Here is a 12170-nt window from a genome sequence, read left to right as displayed (position 1 = left end):
TACATTAAAATATTTCAAGCAAAAACCGATAGTTTGTCTTGTTCCCCTATCCATTCCGAAATAAACGCAGAAAAAAAAAAACGTCTCTAGCCCTTACGGTTGACGAAAAATCCAGAGTTGTTCGAGGCAAAGTGATGCCATTTTATTCCAATTAGAGCTCTTCTGACCATAAGTCTGTGCCTGCAGTAGACGGACACCAGCAGGCGTGAGTGAGTTTCCATGACAACAGAACTCTGCTGGCCAGAGGTTACTACAGCTCAGGGACAGGCTCCCTATTGCTTAGAATGGCAACTTTTGACGCCCACTGCAGGGGCTGTGATGAACGTAGGAAAATCGAAAATCTGAAAATCGCATATTCACTTCCTCTAAATATTCTTACATTTTCCAGTGATTATCAGGCATGTGTCAATTTTCTGTCACTTTTGGATTTCACATAGTTACTACTACTACTACTGATACAACTACTGATACTACTGATACTGCTGCTACTACTACTACTACTACTACTACTACTACTACTACTGCTGCTACTACTACTACTACTACAACCACTACTATTACTGATACTACTACTACTACTACTACTACTACTACTACTACTACTACTGATACTACTGCTACTACTACTACCACTACCACTACTACTACTGCTACTACTACTACTGATGCTACTGCTACTACTACTACTGCTGTTGCTACTACTACTACCACTGATACTACTACTACTACTACTACTACTGATACTACTACTGATACTACTACTACTACTAATGATACTACTGCTGCTACTGCTACTATTACTGCCACTACTACTGATACTACTGATACTACTACTGATACTACTACTATTACTACTACTAATAAAACTACTACTACTAGTAGTACTACTGATACTACTACTACTACTACTACTACTACAAATTCCTTCAAATTCTTCAAATTTTTCATATTCCTTCAAATTCTTTAAAATTCTTCTTATTGTTCAAATTGTTCAAATGGTTCAAATTCTTCAAATTCTTCAAATTTGTCAAAATTTGTCAAAATTTTTTTTCAAAATTTTCAAATACTTCAAATTCTTCAAATCTTTCAAATTCTTTGAATTCCTTCAAATTCTTGTGATACAACTGATATTACTACTACTACTACTACAACCGATAATACTACTACTACTACTACTACTACTACTACTACTACTACTACTGATACTACTACTACTGATTCTACTACTACTACTACTACAAATTACTTCAAATTGTTCAAACTCTTCAAATTTTTCAAATTCTTCAATGGTTTTCAGCTATTTCTTCTCTTCTGCATGGATCTTCTGCATCTTCTCCTCAAATCATTCTGCAGATTAGCATTCTCACTCGCTGATACGCAGGAACAGCTTTTTCTAGTTATTTCTGTTATTATTTTTTATGTTATTTTTTATTAGAAACAAATTTTAAGAGGAGGACTAAATAAAAAAAGACAAAGAAAGTTTTAGATGGAGTGGGGAATAACCTGGACAGATCTCCAGTCAACCAGACTGGGGATAAACAACCATGCAGGCACAAGGTCACTTCCTGTGATCAATTTACAGAGACCAATGAACCTAAAAGGCACATTTTATGGACTGTGGGAGGAAGTCAGAGAACCCGGAGAGAACCCACACATGCACGGGGAGAACGTCCAAACTCCATGCAGCCAGATCTCTTGCTGCGAGGCAGCAGTGCTAACAACTGCTCCACCGTGCAGCCCCACTCCACTCACCAGGGGAAAACTAGTTACCCTGGTAGGGAGCCACAACTTTTTCATTTACAAGAAACTTTTGTGCCGAGAAATGCTGGACATTTTGCAATGGTTGACATTTACAAAAGGGGGTTAAGGTAAGGGATTAAAAGTTAAGGTTGGGGTCTAGAAAGTATTCTAGTCAGGTTGATGGTTTGGTAGGAGGAGCTTTCATGAGGTTCAGCAGTGATCAGTTTTCAGACTGAGATGGAGCCTTTTTAGACATTTTAAAGAACTTGGTGATTTTTCTCCTGAAAGATTTCTTTTTGGCTTTGCTTTCTTGTAATTTGTCCATCTCCTTTTGCAGGTTTTTCAGTTTCTCTATCAGGTTCAGTGTTGAAGTTTTTCTCTTCACCTCCGCCTCTGTCAGAAGCTCCTTTGTTGTTGCAACGATCTCTAGAAGGCAGGACTTCTCTGTTTGCCACTCCTGCCTTTCATCATGCAGAACCTCCAGAACGTCTTTCCTAGCTGCTTCCACATTTCTGACAGCTTTCTGCTGCTCTGTCAGAAGACTGGACTTCTCCTGGGCCCAGAGCCGTCTTTGGTTCTCCACGTCTTGCTCTGTTTTGACCAAAGCAGCCTTTATATCACAGCTTTCCTTCACTTGCTCAGCCAAGCAGCTCTCAGCCTCCTTTGTTCTGATCTTCTCAGCAACCAGAGCAATTTCCAGTTGAACAACTTTTCTTGCAGCATCTTGATGACTTTGGTTGTTTTTCTGCTGCTCCAAACGCAGAGCAGCTATCTCCTGTTCTGCCTCAGCTTTCTGCGACTCTAACTGCTTCACCAGCTGCTCCAGCTCATCTCTTTCTTGTTCTTTGGTCAGAAGATAGGATTTTTCCTGCTCCCACTGCCGCCGCTGGTCCTCCAAAGTTCTCTCCATGAGGACCAGAGCAGCCTGGAGGTTAGATGTCTCCTCTTTTTGCTGGGCTAAGCAGTCCTCGGCCTCTTTTGCTCTGTTTTTCTCTTCAGTCAGGTCTTCCTTCAACTGTTCGGCTCTTTTGATGGCATCTTGACTCTCCTTGTTCTTCCTGATCAGCTCGTTGTACAGAGCAGCAACCTGATCTTCATGCTTAACTGTCTGCTCCTGCAGCTGATATTTCAGCTGTTCCACCTCAGATGTTTCTTGGTTATTGGTCAGAAGACGGAGTTTTTCCTGCTCCCACTGCCGTCTTTGTTCCTCCAAATTGCTCTCCACTTTGACCAGAGCAGCTTGTAATTTAGAGATTTCCTCCATCTGCTTGGCCGAACAGATCTCAATCTCTCTTGTTTTGTTCTTTTCTGCGATCAGAGATACTTTCAGCTGATCGGCCCTTCTGATGGCATCTCGACGGTCTTTGTTTGTCTTAATCCGCTCATCATACAGAACAGCAACGTCATCTTCATGTTCAGTTTGCTGCTTTTCTACAATCTGAGTCAACCTCATCACTTCGTCTCTTAAAGCCTTTTTCTCCTGGTCGTCCTCATGTTGGTGGACCGGTGCAGCTTTAACTCCTGGAGCTAATTGTCTAAAGGAGATCTCAGCTTCCTGGACCTTTTTCCTTTCGGTAGTTAGCTCAGACTCAGTCTGCCTAGCATTCTCGGCGGCATGTTGGTGCACTTCCTCCATTTTACGAAGCTCAGAGGCGAGACTCTTCAAGTTTTCTGATAATGCAGCGTTTTCTTGTTGCAGAGCTGAGATCTTCTGGTCTTTGGAGCCTAAGGCGGCATGAAACTCCACCTCTGACATCATGACAACAGCTCTGGTGTTTTCTTCAACGGCTGTCTCCCTTTGAAGAAGCTTTAAAATTGGATGTTTTCTTGCGTCTCCAGGCTTTGGGGGAGACGCTGGCCTCTGATCAGGGGCCGAGGCAGGCTGCGGGGGGGTCACCGCAGGCTTTGAAGCACAAACTTCACTCCAAGAGCGTCTGACGGGAACGCTTGGAGCGCTTTGCTGCTGGTCAGGGTCTTTGACAAGCTCAGCAGAAGACTGATTTCCAGGAGTCTTTGCTGTTACCAGACCAAATGTAACTTTCCTGCTATTCTCTGCTTTAGATCTGGTCCAAATGTTGGCGCTTCCACCTGATTGGTTTAGAAAGTAAATAAAGGTTTGTTTTCGGCTCACTCTTCAGAAGAGGAAAATCTTCTAAAGTGTGCAGAACTCAACTCACCTGATTTGCTGTCGTTGAAGGAGGAGCTGATAAATTTCAGCGTTTCTTTCTGACGGCAGCTATTCTCCACAGATGAACGTCTGCTGACAGACTCTGTAGTTAAACGACTTGTTGGTTGGTTTTCAACACAAAGCTTCTTTAAGAGATGACTGGACTGATTTCTCTTTGCTCTTTGAAAAACTGGGTTTTTCTCAACACGCAAGAGAGTGACTCAAGAGATGCATTCGCTACGAGGGTTCTAAAGGAATGGAATTATATGATGAAGTCTATGAAGTCAAAGGCGGTGATGATGTCACAAAGTTACAGAAGCAATGATGTCATAGAATGGAGGGTCAGGTCATGTTTCCTGGCAACAACATAAGTCCCGCCCACATCAGCCAAAGGCAGGCTGTGGATATTAAATAAAAAAATAAATATTGTGGTTGTGCAGTGTTCTGTTTACTGTCCCCCCCCACACACACACACACGCGTATATATATATATATATATATATATATATATATATATATATATATATACACGTCTGAACCGTCTGTTCACAAATTTTAAAACTTACGGGGTCCTTTCTTGATTAGATTTTCAGCTATTGGACAGTTGAAACCTGCAGAAAGATAATTAATACTACCAAAGGCAGGTCTCTGGTTGGATGGAGCAATGATGTCATTTTGGTAGTGACAGGAGGTAATATATTTTATGTTATTATTATTTTTGTATGCAGATTTTTGCATATAAAAATCGTAGGAATAAAATCGTATTGTGATATGTCTTCTATTTTCTTTTTCATTCTGTCTGTTTACTGTGCAAAAAGTTAAAACTATTATTTGAATAATGTAATAAAAATATTTGGAATTGAAAAGGAACCAGAAAGTAAACAATGGCTACACACTGCACCAAAGTCGTTCCACACCGTACCTCTAGGTTTGGAAGGAGAACCATTCGACTAAGACATTGTGGATGGAGAGAACCGATTGTTTATAGGGAACTTCCATCGAGGGTGACCAATGAGAATGATTTTGGCAAATTTTACAGTAAATTTCTTACTTAATGCTCCATTAGGTATTATTTTGTGTTATAAAAAGAATGTATGAGGTCATAATAGATCATTTTGAGTTGGAAACTTTTCATACAGTACTTTTGAAATCTGCTGCTCTGAGGCAAAGTTTACTGACCTGAAGGGTTATTAACACAGTGCAAGGAACAATAACAGATGTTTTCTAAGGGATGAACGGTGGTGCATCTTCTCTTCGTACCTGAGCACTCCAGCTGTAGCCCAGAGTCCTCAAATATATATATCAAGTGATTTGGTCTTTCTAAATTATCCTTAGTTATGAACATGTGCATTAAGGATTGCGTGCCCTGTGTGTCTTTGTGTTGCCCCGTGATAGATGGACAACCTGTCCAGGGTGTACCCCATCTCTCTCACAACAACGGCCCGCGAAAAACCTGCAAGGGCTAGCAGATATAGGCCATGGATGGCTGGATTTATTTTTTTTTGCAAGTCACAAAGTGTATGCAGTACAAATGATGTATGACTGTGACATGTATCCAACAGCTTGCTAAACTATTACAAATGACAATTATCCATGTGATAGTGAGATGAATGAGCAGCTGAAGAGATTTCAGAGACAGTCAGTACTCATCACGGTAGACTCAGGGTCCGTTTTCTGTTCTTCCGTTTCACCCACAGATTCACAATTACAACCTAGAATCTATTCCTGAGCTCTTGAACACAAACATTTGTCTATGGCTGATATTTGTTGGCTTTTAACATTGTCAGCCTACTGATTCCTGCTGTTTGACGTCCACATCATGCTCGCTGTCTTCTGAGAAATTCTCCTGATCGTCTGAGTAGTGGTAACTTTGCTCAGAGTCGTGGGGACTATCACCACGGCCGTCATGTTCAGAGGAGCGACCGCTGGCGTCCTCCCGGTCCAGAGAGGCCTTTTCACCCTCCTGCTCGTCCCTTTCTTCTTCATCCTCAGCAGTAAAAGGAACGTCTTCATCATCCAGGAAGACCTTTTTGTACTGAACTGTTCTACAGTCCGCGTCCTCCTGGTCACTAAGAAACAACACAAACAGTCAGCCGACAGAAACTGCTGACAGCAATTTTACTTTTACTCTTCTTAGATATTAATCAGGAATCACTGTACACAACCAAAGCGCCATGGGTTTAGGGTTTACCTGGGATTATAGTCGCTGGGCGTGGAGGTCAGCTCCGATGCGGATTTGGCTGCCTTGCTGCTAATAAAGTCCTCGGTCACATCACATCCATGCAGGGTTTCCACGTAATGCTTCTCTGCTGCTTGTTTAGCGTTCCTCTGTTGCCGTTCCCAGGTAAAGAAAGATGACTTAATTAATAACCTGTTAATTAAACTTGTTTTACACAGAATGATCCCTTTTTGATGGCTGATATTTTAATGCTAGAGTATCTATAGAATCACTGCCTAAACAAAAGGCATGCTGCACGTTAAGGATTAAAAATGAACAACACATTTGAGTGTTTTTCAACATGATCCAGATAACTTATCTTGCACCTATAGTCATTTTGGTTAGAACGTGTAGGCAGAACTCAGGGGCTGTGATGAGCCACAGCTTCTTCCTGCTCCCTACTTGAACACCTTTTGTTTTGATTTTACAGACCAGTTTGGTGTTTCCTGTTCGTATAAAGGTTAACGGTTAAAACGAAATAAAGAAAGATAACATTTATTCCATTTGCAAATTGAGGGAGCCCCTATATACAGTGAGAACTATGATTTATTCTTTAGACTGACTTCACTGATATGTAGTTTACTGAACTCCACGTTATCATTCAGTCTAAACATGTTACTCCAGTGTTTTCAGAACGACGGGAATGGCTGATCTAAGAAGATCCAAATCCTAATCTAGAAGACAAGGTGAGAAACACATCTGACATGTATTGCAAAATCATCCAATACAAATAAAAGCGTGCATGAACATAAAATTTGAATATATATATATTTTTTTATCTACTGCTGAATTCCCTGTTTTGATACGCTATTTTGCTTGGCTTCAAATCTTTTGTATGTTTGGTTAATATACATTTTCTTTATAATGTTTACTTAGTTTTCTTTCACTAAACAAAAGGTTTCCCAGATCATGTCATTTGAGTTTTTACAGCAAACACTACAAGTAAAAATGTGCCGACCGCTGCTTTAAGTATACTGCAAATACAAATCTGTCATTTAACTCCAAATTATTGTGCAGAGCAGTTGTTTAAACCCCAGTCGGTCGAGGCAGATGACCGTTCATACTGAGTCTGGCTTTGCTGAAGGTTTTCTTTCCCGTTAATGGGGAGTTTTCCTTTCCACTGTCGCTTCATGCTTGCTCAGTATGAGGGATTGCTGCAAAGTCATGAACAATGCAGACGACTCTCCCTGTGGCTCTACGCTTCTCCAGGAGTGAATGCTGCTTGTCGGGACTTGGTGCAATCAACTAGGTGTCCTCAGATAGGAAAATTTTTTAATTAATCTGCCTGGATGATTTGATTGAATTTGACTTTGTAAAGTTCTTTAAGATGACACGTTGTGAAATGGAGATATATAAATAAAATGTAACACAATTGAATTAAAACTGGACTGTCCTTCTAAGATGCCCTACTATATTATATACTATGCAGAACGTTTGGAAACATCTTGCCATTAGTGCAATTGAAATTAGCCTTTATCTTAATCTAGTTGGTAATATCCGAGTCCCCTCCTCGAGCGTCTGCATACTGATCCATGTTTTAAGGAGCTGACATTCACCTGTGTGACCTGCTCCAACAGCAGAGGCCTTCCCTTCACCCTCTCCCGCATCTCTCGGATCTCCTGTCGGTATTCCTTCTTGCGCTGAAGGTCTTGTTTCCTGTGGAGAATAAAAACACATCTTCCCAGTGACATCTTTACTCGCTCTGACCTATAATGTAAAGCCCACCCTAAGGTCATTCAGGTCCCTGTTTAAGTGAAGGTAAAGCAAACGGATGAAACGAGTGTGTGCACCTGAACTCCTTCAGTTTGGTGTTGTTCGTCTGCGAAAGAGCGAGATGGGGGTCATTGGCTTCGGCGCGCTTTAACACCATCCTCTGCAGCTTCTTCTCCCTCTCCCTCTGCTTCTCCCTCCATCGCTCTTCTTCTTCTTCAGCCTTTTTCCTCTGCTCCAGGGCCTTTCTACAAAAATAATGGTGGTCACAGATGGAGGAGGGTTTGGAGAAGATGACTTTGGGAGGGAAGGGCAGCTTACACAGCTGGCTATGGAGCTATTCTGGGCTGGATGCTGTTTTAGGACAACACTGTGGGAGGTGGGAGGTGGGGGGTGGGGGGGGGTTCCTTACAGGACCTCAAACACAGAGGGCATCTGCTCAGGTCACTATGGGTAAATAGGACAGGCCAGTTCAGATGTTCTGACTATTTCCACTACAATGGTGGAAGCCCTCGGGGTCCTAATGTGGTACCTCACGGCCTCGTGACGCCTTTTGGTTGCGTCTGTGACTTTGGCAGGAAGCAGCTCCAGACTTCCTGAGAGGGACGAGCAGAGGCTTGAGTTGGGGGTGCGTGCGGCTCCGGGGTTGATGTGAGGCCAGCGCAGCATCCGGGGGCTGCCCTGGTCCTTCTCGATGTCTGCCAGGATGCGCTCCCGGTGGGAAGGGATTTGGGAGGTTCTCAGATCAAAGGGCTCACACGCGGTCGTGGGCTTCACCTCCTTTCTTTTCTCCAGCTGCTTCTGGAAGCGTCGGTAACTGGCGCCGAAATCAGGCACCTCTTTGTTAATCTGAGGTCTGTGAGAGAAGGCATCTTCTGCCCCCCCTGCAGCGCCTCCATCTTTGGTCTTCTTCCGATCACTGAGACGTCGCGTGAGCATGCTGGGAGGCACCGAAGCGCTCCGGAGCATCTCCTCGGCCCTCATCTGTATCTTGATGGAGCGATACAGCTGTTCCTCCTTCATCTGCTCCCCTGACGCGGCTACATACACAGATTTTGGCACAGGCTTGGCTTTGAAGGGTTTCACTTTCTCCTGGTCCGATTGCTGCTGCTGCTGCTGCCTCTGCTCTTTCTTCAGTCTCTCCCTCTCCAGGAAGCTGAAAGGCTTCTGAGCGGTCCGATGACGCTGCGCCTCTCGCCCTCGCGCGCTCCTCCGCTGCTCCTGCAGCTCCTCATAAACCGGAAGGTGGACATGTGCCGGAACTGGACTGGCGCGGAACTGCTTCTGGCATTCGGTCAGCTCCTCCAGCTGTCTCCGCAGCTCTGCGTTCTCCAGCTCCACCTCAGAGCGCGTCTTCACGCCGTGCTTCTGCTTCTCGGCTTCCCGCAGCGTCATGTGGAAGGGCTTAGGGACCGTCCCTTTGGGTTTCCAGTGTTCCTGCTTTCTTCTCTCCCGTCTCTTCCTCGGTCTCCTCTTCTCTCCGGGCATGCTGTGCAGCGAGGAGGAGGACATGCGATGGGTGCTGGGGGACACCTTGAAGTCCTTCCACATATTCTTGATGCACTCTTTAGGGGAGAACAGGAGGCCTTTCTCCACCACGTTACCGCCAGCTTCGTTCTCATCCGACGAGTCTGACAGGCCGGAGCCCCGCCTGAGTTCAACAGCGGAGCGCGACCTTCTCAGACGGCGATGGGAAACTGCGGGGCTCATATTGGACCAGGGCAGCCTGACCGAAAAAGAAAAAGAAAACATTTTAGTGCGGCAAAGCATGCCAGCGTCATATTATGCAGGTTGTGCTGAGCATGTTTCCATTGGGCCAAAAAGGATGACTCAGTAACAACCTATCCATGGCTGCACAGCAGAAAATGCATTCATGTTTGTTTGTTTTATTCACAAACTAGTTGTAGTTGTTTTATTCACTTGCCTTGTAATGAATTTGTTTCATTTTATCAAGTTAGGACAAACATGCATGGGTCGTGCATTTAAATTTAGCCCTCTCTTTGCTCCGATGTGCCACTAGAAAGGAACTTCTTCCAGTGTGATCAGCGGCATCGTGAAGACCAAAGAACTCAGCGGACGTTGGGGAGAAATGAAACCAGGATTATGTTATAAAACAACATCCCAAGTTCTGAATATCTAGAATAGTTCAGTAGTGTAGAACAAATCCTTTTGCAAGATCCTGTATTCTGAATAGAGATGCTATCGGTTCCAATACTAATTAGCTGGATCAGATATCGGATGAATGACGCTGATTCGGCATTTTTGATTTCTTTTTTTTTTTTTTTGCCAATGTAATACACAGTAATACAGCTAGAGCGATCTAGTCTATGTTTGCAACACCGTCTAGGTCATCATGCGGAGCACACAGAGCAGCTAGTGATGAGCAAAGAGAGCAGTGAGGAGTAAGCGCTGGTCTGAGCCAAGTCTGCCATTTGGAAGCAACTTGATACGCCAACAAGTCCGACTGCAACATGCAGTATCTGCACAAGAAGATTGGGAGGTGGGGGGGGGGGGGTGATAAACACCACAAGCATGGCAACGTATGCGCTTCATTCATTGGACAGTAATATCGCTCTGCCCAGGTATCGGTATCAGATTAGATCGGAAAAACCTGGATTGGTGCATCTGTAATTCTGAAGTCAGTTTGCGCCCTGTGAACTCTCTGGCTAAATGTTAATGCGCTGTTCACAGGATTTTTGTTGTTTTCAGGATCAGTACACAGTGGCAGCTTGTGAAAAAGTAGACATTCTGTGCTTCAAACCTGTCTCTTATCAAAGCAAAAGTCTATAAAACCCCAGATAGAATAAGAATTATTACAATGTTTTTTCTGGTTCTGTTTTTGAAGCCGTCTAAAACCGTTAAAAACTTGAGAGAAGAGTCGTCGTGCCAGTTTGAGCGGAAGCCACCCACCTGTGCCCGAGCTCCAGCGCTGCCACATCTAAGGGCTCGGTGGACTTAAGCTGAAGCTTTTGTTGATACATGCTCTCCAGCTCAGCCATGGTGCGCAGGTGGGCCTTTTTGAGCTCCTCCAGCTTGCTGTAGTATTCCTCATTAGAGAAGAAGATTTTACTCAGGTCGAGGCAGTCTCCTGCTGCTGCATGGCCACTCCCCGTGTGAGGGCCCCCCTTTCCCAGATAGTCCTCATGACAGAAATCCAATGCCAAGTCCTCATACTCCAGCTAAAATCATAAAAGGTCACAAAAAGCTCATATTCAAATCACAGGTTGTTATTAGTCAGCCTCTATTGTTATGTTGTTATTCCATATGAAACTGGACAACTACCTATGTAACGTTGGAGCAATGCAACCACGCCTACACTAAGGCTGCTCCAGCACTAAGCCTATTATCCCACTGCAGCAGTGACAAGGACCATATGGTGAAGCAAAAAAAAAAAAAAAAAACAGGTTTATATGAAAGAGATCAGTTGATATCCGCCCTAACCAGGTGACTGGTCTCATCACTACACCTATGATCAAACATCAGCAACCTGCTGGGAAAGAAGGCCTGCTGGTTGTGCAGAGGACAAACCAGAGTTTGGGATTATCATCTGAATGTGACCTCCAGTAATCTATCCAAGACGGAAATCCAAAAATAGGCAGGAAAACAAATCACGGAGATCAAGTTTTTTCCATGACCCTGTCTGCAGTCTGTCGACTCTGAGATCGGACCAGGACCAGGACCAGGACCAGGACCCGTCTCAGCTGCCATTACTCTGGCATACAGAGAAAAATACAGCTTCACCTGTTAATTCACCGAGCTAGTCGTGATACTAGCCCTATTAATGGAAAAGCAAATTAAACAGCTTATTCCTCCATGATCAAAGCATTCAGTTACCTTTGTGAGTTTTTATATAATATATTTTTATGTGTTTTATGTTTCCAGCTGATTTATCTGCCTGGAGCCTAAACAGAGCCATCTTTATTTCATACAGCCTTTCTAGGGTAACACTGTCAATGCATTAATAAAAAGTCAAAGGACTTTTAGATTTTGAGATCTACAACAGATCTCCAATTGCATGAGCATCTGCCACCGAACCTACTTCCTTCTCGTAGTCGCGGTTGTCCCAGAGGGCCGTGGCCGAGTAGGGCAGGACTCTGCCCCGCTCGTAGGAAGCTAGCGGCGCTTTGGTGTGCGGGTCCACCGGCGTTTTCAGGCACGAGGTCACCAGGACGTTCGTACGGTGCGGATTCGCCATGGTTGGTCAGATATGTAGACAGAAGTGTTTTAAAGTTCAGTTTCTTTATGTGACAGATTACGTTGCCGACGATGAAACAAGAGGAGGAAAGCAAACTCGGTTTCCCGGCAGCGGAAAGTGAGCGTAGCAACGGAGACGCT

General features: G+C 44.0%; 1 protein-coding gene across 2 annotated transcripts; it reads right to left on the bottom strand.

The window, feature by feature from the left end:
* Positions 1-5370: 5370 nt before the first annotated feature.
* Positions 5371-12170, bottom strand: fam161a (FAM161 centrosomal protein A). Of its 2 annotated transcripts, XM_012869825.3 has the most exons (7): positions 11875-12170; positions 10746-11014; positions 8368-9561; positions 7916-8083; positions 7682-7781; positions 6099-6235; positions 5371-5976 (listed from the first exon to the last, which is right to left on the bottom strand). In XM_012869825.3, the coding sequence occupies exons 1-7, from the start codon at positions 12028-12030 to the stop codon at positions 5691-5693; spliced, it is 2310 nt and encodes a 769-aa protein (XP_012725279.2). In that variant the 5' UTR covers positions 12031-12170; the 3' UTR covers positions 5371-5690. The 2 variants fall into 2 exon arrangements, with proteins under 2 accessions (XP_012725279.2, XP_035992640.1); XM_036136747.1 differs by lacking the exon at positions 10746-11014 and having other exon boundaries at positions 11875-11970.

This window comes from Fundulus heteroclitus, chromosome 5, assembly GCF_011125445.2.
Source record: "Fundulus heteroclitus isolate FHET01 chromosome 5, MU-UCD_Fhet_4.1, whole genome shotgun sequence".
Lineage (NCBI taxonomy): Eukaryota > Metazoa > Chordata > Actinopteri > Cyprinodontiformes > Fundulidae > Fundulus > Fundulus heteroclitus.
Note: the sequence above shows the minus strand (reverse complement) of the source record. Positions and strands in the feature narration are given on the sequence as shown.

Coding starts and splice junctions, on each gene's coding strand:
- fam161a (XM_012869825.3), bottom strand. CDS start 12,030: ATGGCGAATCCGCACCGTACGAACGTCCTGGTGACCTCGTGCCTGAAA. Junction 11,015..11,874: donor ACCGCGACTACGAGAAGGAA/GTAGGTTCGGTG, acceptor TTATGATTTTAG/CTGGAGTATGAGGACTTGGC. Junction 9,562..10,745: donor GCGCTGGAGCTCGGGCACAG/GTGGGTGGCTTC, acceptor TTTTTCGGTCAG/GCTGCCCTGGTCCAATATGA.